This window comes from Dryobates pubescens, chromosome 23, assembly GCF_014839835.1.
Source record: "Dryobates pubescens isolate bDryPub1 chromosome 23, bDryPub1.pri, whole genome shotgun sequence".
NCBI lineage: Eukaryota > Metazoa > Chordata > Aves > Piciformes > Picidae > Dryobates > Dryobates pubescens.
In genome coordinates, this window is record NC_071634.1 from 10,925,119 (window position 1) to 10,937,897 (window position 12,779).

The window sequence follows — 12,779 nt, forward strand, 5'->3', positions numbered from 1 at the left end:
ATGGTTTCTTCTTATCATCTTTTTGTGGTTTGCTCTGTATAGGCCCTTTAATTTAGACAAATCCAGAGTGTGTAGCTGACTGGCACTATGCCTTTGTTTAATCAGAAGACTACCTGATAAAGAACTTTCCTTCCTTCCTTTCTTATTTTCATGGCTCTGTTTTGGAAAGTTAGACAGGAAAATATTTGTGTAAGAACTGCAAGAGAAATATATGCAGAGGGGAGAAATGCAAGGAAAGAAGCTTGATGCTCATGACTTTGCATGGTAAAATTTTGCCATTATTTTTCAGCATGGTTGTGCATTAATTTCTCTTGAGTGGCAGACGTTTCAGAGGAGCTTCTCATCATTTCCCTAATCCCAGAGTAATCCTCTGTCCCACTTCATGGGCTCGTGCCTGATCTCTGTTGATAAGCAGCCTGAACCCTGAGGGGGCTGTAATCTGAGAGTTCAGGGTGCTCCTGGGGGGAAGTGGGGATGCCCAATGCCATTGTCACTCTTCCCATGATCTGCAGCCAACGTGTAAAGGCTGCTGCTGATTTCCAGGCTGTGCCTCTGGTGTGTAGGCTTGAAAGGTCCTTTCACAGCGAGTCTGAGAGCAAGGTAACCTTGGTCATGCCTGGTCTAAACCTTCTGTGTGTTAACTCCACAGTGGGGACCTGCAGGTGACAGGAAGTGGACACTGCCCATATAGCACTGCCCAGAAAGCCGTTGGAAAGGACAACTTCACTATGATTCCTGAAGGGGTCAATGGAATTGAGGAAAGAATGACTGTTGTCTGGGACAAGGCTGTAGTAAGTAGTTACCTTCTCCTATGAAATAAAATGAACTGAAGTGTTGACTGAGTAATGAAAGCCAGGAGACTCTTGGCCGGTACTTAAGTGACTTTCTAATGTATTTGGGAAGTCCCTGGGAGAGTGCTACTACAAGGTGAATTGTTTATGTCAAAAACCATCTCCAGTAGAGTAAACCCAGGGCTGTGTTTCACTTTTGACACTGCAACACTTGTGTTCTAGTTCTGAGGCTTCACAGGCTCCGCTGCTCAGTTTTCCAGTTATGTTAGAGAGCAGCTGCATCTCAGAGATGTGTATCTGGAGCAGTTTAATGATTTTGAAGGGGATCTCATGTAAATGTGGTAAATGGATTGTTTGACTTTGGGAAGTGCCTCATAGTTTCAAAGACATTATAAATGGATGGCAGCTGAGCCTGAGGCTAAAGGAGAGAAGGCTTTGAAGGAGAACATAGCATGTAATTCATGCTGGCATATTTTGCAGTGGACTCTTTGCTGGTTTTTTGCTGGTGCAATTTTTTTTTGATGGCTCAGTGGATCCTAATACAGAATAATATTCTCCCTTCATTGCCCATCTTCACAAACACAGCCATGCACAGACACACACACACCACAAACACTCATGACCATAGGCTGCATCACACAGGCTGGGAAGTGGTACTATTTGCCATGGTCTCAGGAGCACTTCTCCCTGACTGTGTTTAATAAGCACTTTCTTCAGGGATTGTTGCTGAGATCCAAAGCACAGAAGCTCCTTCATATATCTGACATGTAGGAGCCAAGCAGGGAAAATAACAAAGTGCAGCCAGCCCAGGGGTTCTTCTCTTTTGTTACTCCCCTATAGAGAAGGAGCAGCAACAAAGGCTACAACGTGGGGTTTACAGGTGCTGACATTCAGCCCTGCACCACTGAGTAGATTCTATTTTGAAAAAATCTCATGATTTCACAGGCAGGAAATAAATGTTTATTTAATGTTAGAAAGTTTGGCACTGCTTTCCTTCTGTGCAGCACTCTTCTTGTTGATTGCCAGGGAAGATCCAAAAATACTCTGCTGGGAACTCAAAATGCTGTTGTGTACAGCTGCTATTAAGCCATCACTGACTGGATTAAAAAGTTCAATTGGTGTTGACATTTCTCCAGGCAAGGACTTTATAATTGGGGTTGTATTAATTAGATGCATGGGTTTGGTAACACTAGTTGTAGAATGGACTTAATTTGCAAGGAATGCTTCTAAAAAGAGTCTGAATCTTGATCTTTGATTTAATCTTGTAATACTCATATAAATGTCTCTGTTCTAAAATTGTTAACACGTTGTGAGGAATAGCTACAAAAGGCTGGCTGTTAGGAAGAAGTTCTGGCTGGCTGTTAGGAAGAAGTTCTGGCTGGCTGTTAGGAAGAAGTTCTTCACAAAAAGAGTGATTGGCCATTGCAATGTGCTGCCCAGGGAGGTGGTGGAGTCACCATCACTGGAGGTGTTTAAGATGAGACTGGATGAGGCACTTGGTGCCATGGTTTAGTTGATTAGATAGTGTTGGGTGATGGGTTGGACTTGATGATCTCGAAGGTCTTTTCCAACCTGGTTAATTCTATTCTATTCTAAAACAAACTTAGACATCAGTGTGTAGAGGAAGGGACCTAAGGTAAGTGAGAAGCTTGATGGTATTATCTGCATTAAGGTTTTATTGGCTGTTCTATGGGATGGCAGGAGTAACACATGGATTTGTTTGAAACTCACAAGTAATGTGCCTTGTATAAAGTCCTGCTTGTTAAAATCTGCTTCATGCAACATCACCATATACAGATGAACTACATGCTTTCCACTATCCCCCTGACCATTCCCTACTCTGAATACTAAATCCCTATTTCATTTTCCTCAAACCATTGTTTTTAGGCCACAGGCAAGATGGATGAGAGCCAGTTTGTAGCTGTCACCAGCACCAATGCTGCCAAAATCTTTAATCTGTACCCAAGAAAAGGCCGGATTGCTGTAGGGTCAGATGCTGATGTTGTTATTTGGGACCCTGACAAGGTGAAGACTATCACAGCTAAAAGCCATAAATCGGTAAGGAGAAGAGGAAAACCAGCAAGAAAAAAGAAATGTCACTGTTACTTTCCAGCTGTTGATCTAATTCATGTGAACAACAAATGCACTAGAAAGAGAGGTGTGGGGTAGCTGCCTACTCCTGCTCAGGAGTGGGCAAATGTGTCAGGAGATGAAAGTACTGAAATCTTGCTTTGGAAGCACTGGGATCAAGAATGGTTTCTTTTCTCTCTGCATATACCATTCACTCTTTTTTTGCATGCTTGTGGCAGATCTCTGAACAGGTGTGAATCAGCAGCTCTGCAGCTGGGGTTAGTAAAGCTGTGATGATAAAATTAAAACCACTTCATGTTTTTGTTTCTTGCTTACCTGAAAAGCACCTGATATTATAAACTGATTACATTCTAAAATACAAGTGATGATTAAATATTTTGATAACAGAGCTCTGAGCAGCCTCATGGCTGGGATTTCCTATTTAATTCCAGAGCACATCCTTTTGTGCCCTTAGTGCAGAGTTCCAGTGACAGTTGTTCTGGTTTTGACTGTGATGGGTCTTATGGGTTGTCTATCTCAAAGTTGCTGTCTTACTGTTCAATGTTTTGGCCTTTCAACATTGGGGAATTCTTCCAAAAGTGTTATGGAAATGAAGAAATGTGGTTTATATTAAAAAGGCAAAAACCTTTAGAAACCTTTAAACAGTAAGTTTAGGTGATTCAGTTTCTCTCTGCATTTTCAAGACAATAATAATCACCTGCCTTTTGACAGTCATTCCCATTTAGATTCAGGCTTTCCTGGTCTGTTCTGGGCCTTTTCAGACAACAAATATGCAGCTGGCCCCTTTGAAATTCCCTTACACAGTCACAGCAGGTGCCTGGCAGGACCATGTTCTCTGTGGATCTGGCAGCTGAGTCACAGTTTTCTTTCTTATTATTAAGGCTATCATACTAGCAGAGCCTCTGGATAATTACACAAAGTCCTGCAAAACAAATGAGATCAAGCCTTGATGGAAAGTGAGAAATAGCAAGGACAAGTCTGATCCAGGAAAGTCTGACAGAGAGATGCTTTAAAATCATTTCTGAACACCATTGCTTTTTCTTCAGACAAACCAATATTGTACACAGTTTTATACAGCCTCAGCTGTCTAAAACAGTGACTACAAACACTGAATGTAAGTTACTGACCGAAAGAGATCTTGGACCAAACTTGCAGTGAGTGAATGTGTTGGCTGATCCTCAGGCTGTTGAGTACAACATCTTTGAAGGAATGGAGTGCCATGGTGCCCCCCTCGTGGTCATAAGCCAAGGGAAGATTGTGTTTGAAGATGGCAATCTGCATGTAAATAAGGGAATGGGACGCTTCATCCCTCGCAAGCCTTTCCCTGAGTATCTCTATCAGCGTGTCAAAATCAGGAATAAGGTAATGGCAAGTGTTCTTTAATCTTCTTTCTAGCCATACCCTCTTACATCCACAGCAGCACATTTTTTTTCTTGTTCTTGTGCTAAGGTGAGTCCATGTTACATGCACTACGTGCATGACTTGTTCAAAATGTAATCAAAACCCTAGTTCCTCTGCAAGCATGAACTGCTGTGACTTCATTGACACCCTGAGCTTCGGTAGGTAGAACATATAATTGCCAGGTGGACATAATTGCCTGATGTCCAGCTGTGCAGGCTTTTGTAGGGAGGTGAAATAGTGATAGGGTTTACTTATTTGGGAGGAGATAGCCAGAAGCAAACCAGAATTTTAAGTTGTTGCTGGGCTTTGCATACTGAGCGGCCGCACTGCAGAGAAGAAAGGCAAGTGAACCAGAGCGCCTCATTATATTTGTTGTTGAGGCATTTGCTGTGCTGAGCATAAATTAGCAGCATTCACAGCTCAGAAAACTTTTCACTTGTATTTAATAAAAAGCTTGGGAAAAGACCCAAGATTAAGACTTGGGTGATTTCTGGGTTTGAATTACATCAGTGCTCCTCCGTTGAAAACCAATTGGGTTGGTAGTAGTTGGGGGTTGTTTGGAAACTGCTTCTTGCTGTTAAGGAAGAAATTTAGTGTGTGAGGACAGGTAACAAGGCAAATTGACTAAACCCCCTATTTTCTTCCAACCAAGCATAGCCTGTGGGGTTGGCAGCTGACATTAAGTCTGCAAGTGGGCTGACAGGTTTTGTCTTTCATCAGGTGTTACATAAATTGTGTCAAGCTGTGGGATGCAAGAGGTCTGCTGCTCTGATGAGAAGAGGCACTGTAATAATCAATGCATCTGCAAAGGAGTTTTGCAAAATACCCTTCGGTTACACTTTTTTTCCCAGTCTCCATTTAGATGGCATGAGGCCTCTCTTCACATGGTTTAGTGCACATGGTGACCATGTCACTTAAATACTGGAAACACCACTTTAAAAACAAGTATCAGGGGGTGGTGTCTTGTACCAGGAGTCTGCACAAAAGTGACCAGGTTAAGTAACCTGCATCTTACAAGTGGGACTGGATTTTGGGAAGGACCTTGGATTTTAGATATTTAGGAAATAGTTACCTTTAGAGACTCAGGTGTGCAAAAGGACCAAGGAATGAACTGATATTTTTGCTCTCGCAGCTCCCTCTGCTGCTTGCTGAGGGGAAGAGCAGATTCATGGCCACATTTCTCACTACCAAATTTCATGAACTGGAAATATTTAGCAAAACCCAATGATGGTCATATCAGCAACCATTTCAGTGTGTCAGTGCACAACAAAGGAATATAGAAAAACACATATCCAACAAGGAAGGGGCTGCAAAGCTCTATCTGGCACAGGATAGCTGTATAAATTTCCCCCTGGAGCAAGGATGGCAGTGCAAATTCCTGCCTGTGTAGGTCCCTGGAAGATAGATTATTGCTGTGGTTGGAAGCTGCTCCCTCCTGGGCACTGGATTTGGCTCAGCCTGTGAGATGATGGCTCTTCTGAGCCTGATAACCCTGCCATTGAAAGCAAGGAAAATGCATTGATTTCTGCAAGAGCTGGGCCAAACCCCTGTGAATGTCTCTGTTAACCTGTTGGGGGAATGCTTCTGAAACAACAATCTTGTAAACCACAGATTTTGCTTTAATGAGCTTTGGATTCTGCAATCTAGTGGCTTCAGGCTGCTCCTGGAAATTTGCACTGATTTAGAGAGCTGTTATTTCCTAGATTCCTGTGATTTTTAAGGCCAGTGAGACTATGATGATTGTCTTTTCTCATATTCCTTATAGGAACTGTACAGGGATAAAATCTAGAACCTCAAACTGAAATCAGAGCTCAAATGACTGATAGTCTGTTGACAAATAATGAAACCTGGGTCCCATGCTACAGTCTGGTGTGTAACTGCTTTTCCAGTTCATAACAAGAAGTAGGAAAATCTGAAGTGTTAATTGTAAATTTTCCACGAGTTCCAATGATGGTAATGAAAGAGTTGAAGGGGCAGAAGCAGAGAGAATACAGTATAGTGGGTGCAATCAGGACCGTGGTGCCAGTCTTGCAACAACCCCAGTGGGATTCAGCAGCTGAATCAGCCTTGCTGAACACTCTGAATGGAGGAAGAAGAGGTGATGGTGACTGATAACTCCTTAAAATAAAGATCATCAGTCAGATCTGTTCATTTGATTCCCATTTATCCACACTGACTTTGAAGGATGCCTAATAAGGGTTTCTCTTGTAATTTGCATATATATGTAAATGGAGGGAGGAGGCTTTATAATTTCCTGTATGTGTAAAGCAGGCTGTAGCTTGATGAAAAACTACAGATGTGTTTTCACTTTGGCTAATGCAGAGTGCAGCTCTGTGCTCAGTGGCCTCTGCAGGACTAGCACTGGGGAGTGTTATCAGAGCATTCAGTGTCTGGGTTTTTATTTCCCTCTTGATCTAGGTGGGAGGACTGCAAGGAGTCTCCAGAGGAATGTATGATGGGCCTGTGTATGAAATCCCAGCTACGCCAAAATATGCAACTCCTGCACCCTCAACTAAATCCTCCCCTGCCAAAAACCAGCCCCCACCAATCAGAAACCTCCATCAGTCTAATTTTAGCTTATCAGGTAAGTCAGCCTGACTCACTGGAAATGATTTCCAGTCGTGAGTACAGATTAGTGGTGAGAAATTTCAATTATAATGCTCTCCCTTATCAAATATGAAAGAATGATATGCTCATATATATGCACATTCCTAATATTTGCATATGTAGGTGTATTTTTTTATCCATTATTTCCTCTAGGAATATTGTGTAAATGATCAAATATTCATCATGTTTGCAATCCAACATTTTCCTCTGCAAGTATATTAATTACCTGACCCGTTGCTGTTAGCAGAGGTCTCTGGTTGATGTGATTGAGGTGGTATACATGGCTGATGGGATTTGGGTCTGGTGTATCTCAACATGGCTCAGACATCTTAGATTTCTTTCTTGCTACATCAGCAGAAAACTTCTAGACATGGAACACTCAACTGTCCTTGCCCATGGTCAGAAAACCATCTTCTAGTACATAGACTGGAGTATTTCTTGTCCTCTTTGCTCTCAGTGCTCAAAATATGTTCCATGGTCCGTAAGAAACAGGCTGGTAAATCATCCTTTGGGGCTGCTGGAAATAATTCTTGTCATTTGAAGATAATTACAAGTGTGTCAAATCCTTAGCCTTCAAAAGTCTACAGCCCAACTGGTAAATAAGGGGCTCCTTAGGATATTATGAAAGTCACTGGATTTTCTCCCCTGTGGGAGCTGATGGTGAAGCTTTCTTCCCGGAGAGATCCTGCTTTTAGAAACTACATTCAGCTTCTATAGGAAAGTCCAAGGGGAGCAAATACTTTAAAAACTCTCCTGGGGAGTCAGAGTTGGCTGTGGTGAGCACATACAGAGATGTAAATCTATACAAAGGGAAAAAAAAGTGCTTACAAACTTGACTTCTAACCATAACAACCAAAACCTGGGACTTTCCTAAGCACCTGAAGCTGTGGTTCCACAGTCCACTGCTTGCTCTGAGTATTACCAAGGCATCTGCTGGTATTTGATCTGAAATTGATCTGAATCAGGCAATCACACGTTAATGTGTTCTTCTGAAATTAAGCAAAGCCAGAGACTACAATGGCTTTAAAATGATCCTATACTTTTATGGTAGTCCTTTAGGAAGCTGAGTGTGATCAGGCAATATTTAGCCTGGCACAAAGCTTGCTGTCACCTTAAGCTTAACCTTTCAATGCTGTTAACACCTGATTTGAGGTGGGTGTGAATGTACATCAGCTCAATGCTTCCTTTGTCATGGATTCATGATCACTAACACCGTATTTACTGTGGACTCAGCAGGGACAAGGATTCTAAATCGGTGAGGGAGGTCTGACAATCTGCTCTGCACATTCTCACTTTTGGGGTTTCCTGTCATTTTAACAGTGATATTTTCTGTCAGGGTCTGATCTCTTGAAAGGAATCCAGTCTGTAGGCTGTCATGGGCTTTTCCTCAAGTCAGTGGAAAGCAATTCCCCATGTAGGGTGATCAATCTGATCCCAAACATTTGTTCTTACACTCCTCCTTAAAGACAGCTGGAGCTAGGCACAGAAACATCCCTTGAATGTCTGTTCAATGCTTCAGTCAGGGGTCTGGCTCAAGAGAAACCAGTTGAGGGTGGTGTGAGGGAAGCACAGCCAGAACTAGCCAGGTCAAATCTCACTGCTGATGGTTTGCTCCTTTTCATAGCTGTGTTTCCTGGTGTTGTGTTGTTGCAGGAGCTCAGATAGATGACAACAACCCACGCCGTACCGGCCACCGTATCGTGGCACCTCCGGGTGGTCGCTCGAATATTACCAGTCTTGGCTGAAAAATGGTGATGGACAGAGACCCAAGGATGAAGGATCATGGGAATAATGTCTGTTCCCTTCAATATCTGTGTTATCAAACCCACAGTTTTATTTGGTACTAATGGAAATAAAAACTGAAATGTCTTTTTTTTTTTTCCCTTTTTTTTAACCCCCCTTTTTTTTTTGTATAGGAAGAGGTGATACTAGTGTGGTGTGTTTGCTTGGAACTACTTGCCTCACAATTGTGCTTTCATGCCATAGTCACCTTAAAGCATGGTGCTTCCATTGCCCCTCTAGTGACTCCAGGTTTTAGCTTCGTCTCGTAACTGAATGATGGTTCCTTTGCACCCTTTTGCTGTATTAGAATAGTTGATGCATGTTACTGAGTTATTTATGCAAGTTGCATTCTGTGAGTGAGTCCCTTTAGAACACGTTGCCAACAACTGACTAGACACAATGCCAAGGTTGATGTTCGTGTTTGAGAAACACCACCAAAAACACTTCTGAAGGAAGAAAATGGCCATCTTCAAAGTATGAAGTAGAGTAGGATAGGCAGCTTCTGTTTCACCTTTAATTTATTATAAACCCAAGAAGCACTTCTCTGAGACACAGAAAATCATCGGGACACGAAAGGACAAATGGTCTCTGTAGCACCTGTCTGTTCCCACTCAGTACGTTCCAAGTCTGTGTCCTTCTCGTTTCCATTCCAGACAGAGCCATAACTCACACATACCAATGCCATTGCCACCCCTGCAGGGATTTCTCCACCTGGGCAGTAGTGCTCTCCTTCTGCATGTGACTTTTGGTACTTACAGCTAATCCAGGTTGCTGTCAGGTTTTTAAAGGATTTTGTACAAAGTTTTCCTTTGTAATCACATGCATTTTTACTTACTCTACCGTATCAAGATCTACTAGTCGTGGTTCAATTTCTGAATTCAAAGCTTGTGAAATAAAGGAGATTAATGGATGGGTAAGAGTCTTCCTCTGCTTTCCACTGCTGTTGTTCAAGGGTTGAAAATTCAGCATGGAGAAACCCAAGAGAAACTGGTTTTTAGGTTGGCATGATGTGAAAGAACCTCCTTAGCTCACAAGGGCTGTTAAATGCATAGCTGTCAGCATATGCGTACTATAGCATCCCATAATTTTCTTAACCACACAGAACACACAGCAAATGTGTACTTGCTATTGACCTTGCAGCTGTCTCAATTTTGACCAGAGACTGAAATTAGCTTTCTCTCAAGACCTTCAGGTCTGCTTCTGATTTGCAACAGATGGTAACTGATTGCCATCACCTTCACCTGTAGCATGGAACCAGTAAGTAGTGCTTCAGTTTGACCTAAGCTATAGTTGACTTACTACTGGTTTTCTCTGCTGACTGAACTGGGACAGTGTTCAGGCAAGGCATGAAGTCATGCTGCAGGTAAGGTAAGTGGACTTGAATTCTCTGGGAGAGTGAAGTAAATGTGTTCTTGTCTGACTCCCTCACGAACTGAAGAAACCTGTATCTTCTATTGCTTTTTACTTGTCTGGTTGTGTTGAGATGTTGTGGGAGGTGTGGGCTACAGTGGAGGGTGGGGTGCTGTGAAATCAAGCCGGTCAGCAAAATACCTCTTGACCTTGTGCCACGTTGTCCTTGCCTGCACTGCAGAGCTGTACCAAGAGAAATCTTGTAGCAGTCCAGTGCCACTGGAATGGTTTTATCTAGCTGTGATGCCCGACTGTTTAGCATGCATCCATCCTTTCCCTGCAGCCATAAATTATGCTGGCATGGGGCATGGTAGTGGACAGCAGGTGCATGTGGGACATAACATTTGGAAAGTAGCCTACCTGAAACCTATCAACTTATTCTGAAGCCAGCATGCTTGGGCATGGAATCACTACCTTAGAAAACTCCATTTTGGGCAGCTTGGGCTGGAAACCTGGCAGCAGAGCTGGTCTGAAGAGCCAGCTTTAATTTTTGCTTTGGCTTTGATCTGAACCTGTGAAGAAACACTGCAATTTTCAGCCTGCAGTAAACTGAATTGAGTGCTCCCAAAATAAAAATAGAGGGTTTTGTGAACAGTCCCTTCTGATGAGGATTCAAACTGATGCCTGGAAAGCCCTAGGTTTGCTTGCTCACTTGATGGTTCAGGGATTTTATGTGACATGCAGTAACTTGCTCACTTCAGGATTTTTATATGAAGAAAGGTAATGCTAGCAGAGAAGCCTGAGGACAATGTGCCTTGGAATAACCCACAGCCTCACAGGTACGTCAACCCTGAAATGTCTTCATTGCCAGTGTCCTATTCCAACCCATTTGCTCTGAGTGGAGTTCTGGTCACAGTTTGTGAAACTGAGGTGAAATTGACACAGTGTGACAACTTCAGGCCTGCTAGTTACAATTCCCTTTGTGACTTACTTTGGTGTGCTTCTGCGATGGTTGTTTACCTCAAACTTCTACTCCATCTACCAGACTTGGGGTAACAGAAATTATCATTCTGTAACTACTATGGGCACATCCCACTTCCCCTGCATGATAAACAGCACCTTAATAAACTAAAGAAAGGGTGCATGCTTGAGGTGCAGAATAGAGCAAGTGCTTTGAGCTATGACTGGCATCTAGGTACTTGTTTTTCCCCATGTCACAAGCACTATGGTGGGGAGTGCTCTCAGGAGGCAAAACTGGGTAGTACTTTATCTGCCAGAGACTCTAGGCACAATCCCTGGTTTGCAAGCAATGTCTGCTACCCCTTAAAACAGGTAAGATACAACAGGAGGGAGGTGGGATGGAGATCTTGAGCATCAGCATACAGATACTGACTGCTGCTATGGTCAAAGTTGAGTAACATAACACAAAATTATATCAGGGGAGGTTTAGATTGGATATTGAGAGAAATTTCTTTCCTGAAAGCATGGGAACAGGTTACCCAGGGGAGGGGTTGTGTCACTATCCCCAGAAGGATTTAAAAGATGTGTAAAGGTGGTGCTTAGGGACATGGTTTAATGGTAGACTTAGCAGTGCTAGGTTTATGGTTGGAGCTGATGACTTTAGAGGTCTTTTCCAACCTACAATTCTATGATATAACATAGGTGCTCTTCAGTTAAGCACTGTTCAACTCCCGTGGTGAGCTTAGCTTGGCATTTGCCACACTTGTTCTTCAGTGTAAGGAAACTGCCTTGCTCTGTCCCTGCTATGCTGACAGGGAGTGATGGTAGATGCTGTGCTATGCTCTAAATTTGCATGTGACTTAAAACATGACAGAGAATCCATGGAGTAACTCAGGGAGGCTAAGAAGTCAGTAACAGGGGCAAGAATAGCAGGCGTTTTGCCAGGAAGCTGATGTGCCTGTGGAGGAAGATAAATCTTTGTAAGAAGGCCAGCTCGGGGCCGCTGGGCAGACGGCGCAGCCGCATCACTGAGCCTGAGCTGCCCGTGGCCATGGCTGGCGGGGGGCGGCGACCGTGGGGACTCCTGGTGAGAGCTGGCCTCTCCTCTCAGCGAGCGGAGAACTCCGCTAATTGCCCAGGAGAGGGCACTGCTGCCCTGCTTTTGGGATAATCGGAACCGTTCACGTTTCCCAAGTGAGAGAAAAAGCCATTTCAGCCCTGACAGCCCACAGGAGTCACGGGGCACCCGGGGCGACCCCACCCGGGCAATTAGAGACCCAGCTCAGGTAATTAGACATCCTGCTTGGGCGATTATGGTGAATCCTAACTGTGGCAGAGATGCTGCTGCACTGCCTGGTTTGCAAGATCATCAACTCCAGCACTGAAATCTTCCTTCTTGCCACCTATACAGAGTGCACTGCACAATGAAGATGTTCAGGGACAAACAGGCTGCAACCCATCTGATAAAAGCACAACAAGCAGCAGTTATCATGTCTAGATCAGGAAGGCAGAAAGACCACACAGCCCAAAGTACTGAAACAGCAAAATTAAATGCTTGAATTAGTCCATTTGGGGGGGGGGAGGGAGGGGAGGGGAAGCAAACCTAAACCCTATTTTTACGAAGATCAAGGTGAAAATTAAGTGTTTAAGAGTTGTGTGTAACATGCCTGGTAAAGTGTGGTGGCACTTCTGCCTGAGCTAACTGTGTAACTGATGTAGTATCTCCCAAAGGACAGACTTTTCCTTAGCAAAATGCAGCTTTATTTTAAAAAGTCAGAAAGTTTTTGTTTCATGAAA

At 43.4% G+C, this 12,779-nt stretch overlaps 1 protein-coding gene across 2 annotated transcripts in view; it reads left to right on the forward strand.

Moving 5' to 3' along the window:
• CRMP1 (collapsin response mediator protein 1) overlaps window positions 1–9,697 on the forward strand; it is a 49,736-nt gene extending 40,039 nt beyond the window's left edge. For both annotated transcript variants that reach the window (XM_009904192.2, XM_054172433.1), the window contains exons 10-14: window positions 650–791; window positions 2,679–2,849; window positions 4,065–4,244; window positions 6,702–6,867; window positions 8,544–9,697. In XM_009904192.2, the coding sequence (XP_009902494.1) occupies window positions 650–791; window positions 2,679–2,849; window positions 4,065–4,244; window positions 6,702–6,867; window positions 8,544–8,635 (751 nt within the window). In that variant the 3' untranslated portion in view covers window positions 8,636–9,697. The remainder of the gene's footprint in view (window positions 1–649; window positions 792–2,678; window positions 2,850–4,064; window positions 4,245–6,701; window positions 6,868–8,543) is intronic.
• Window positions 9,698–12,779: the final 3,082 nt, after the last annotated feature.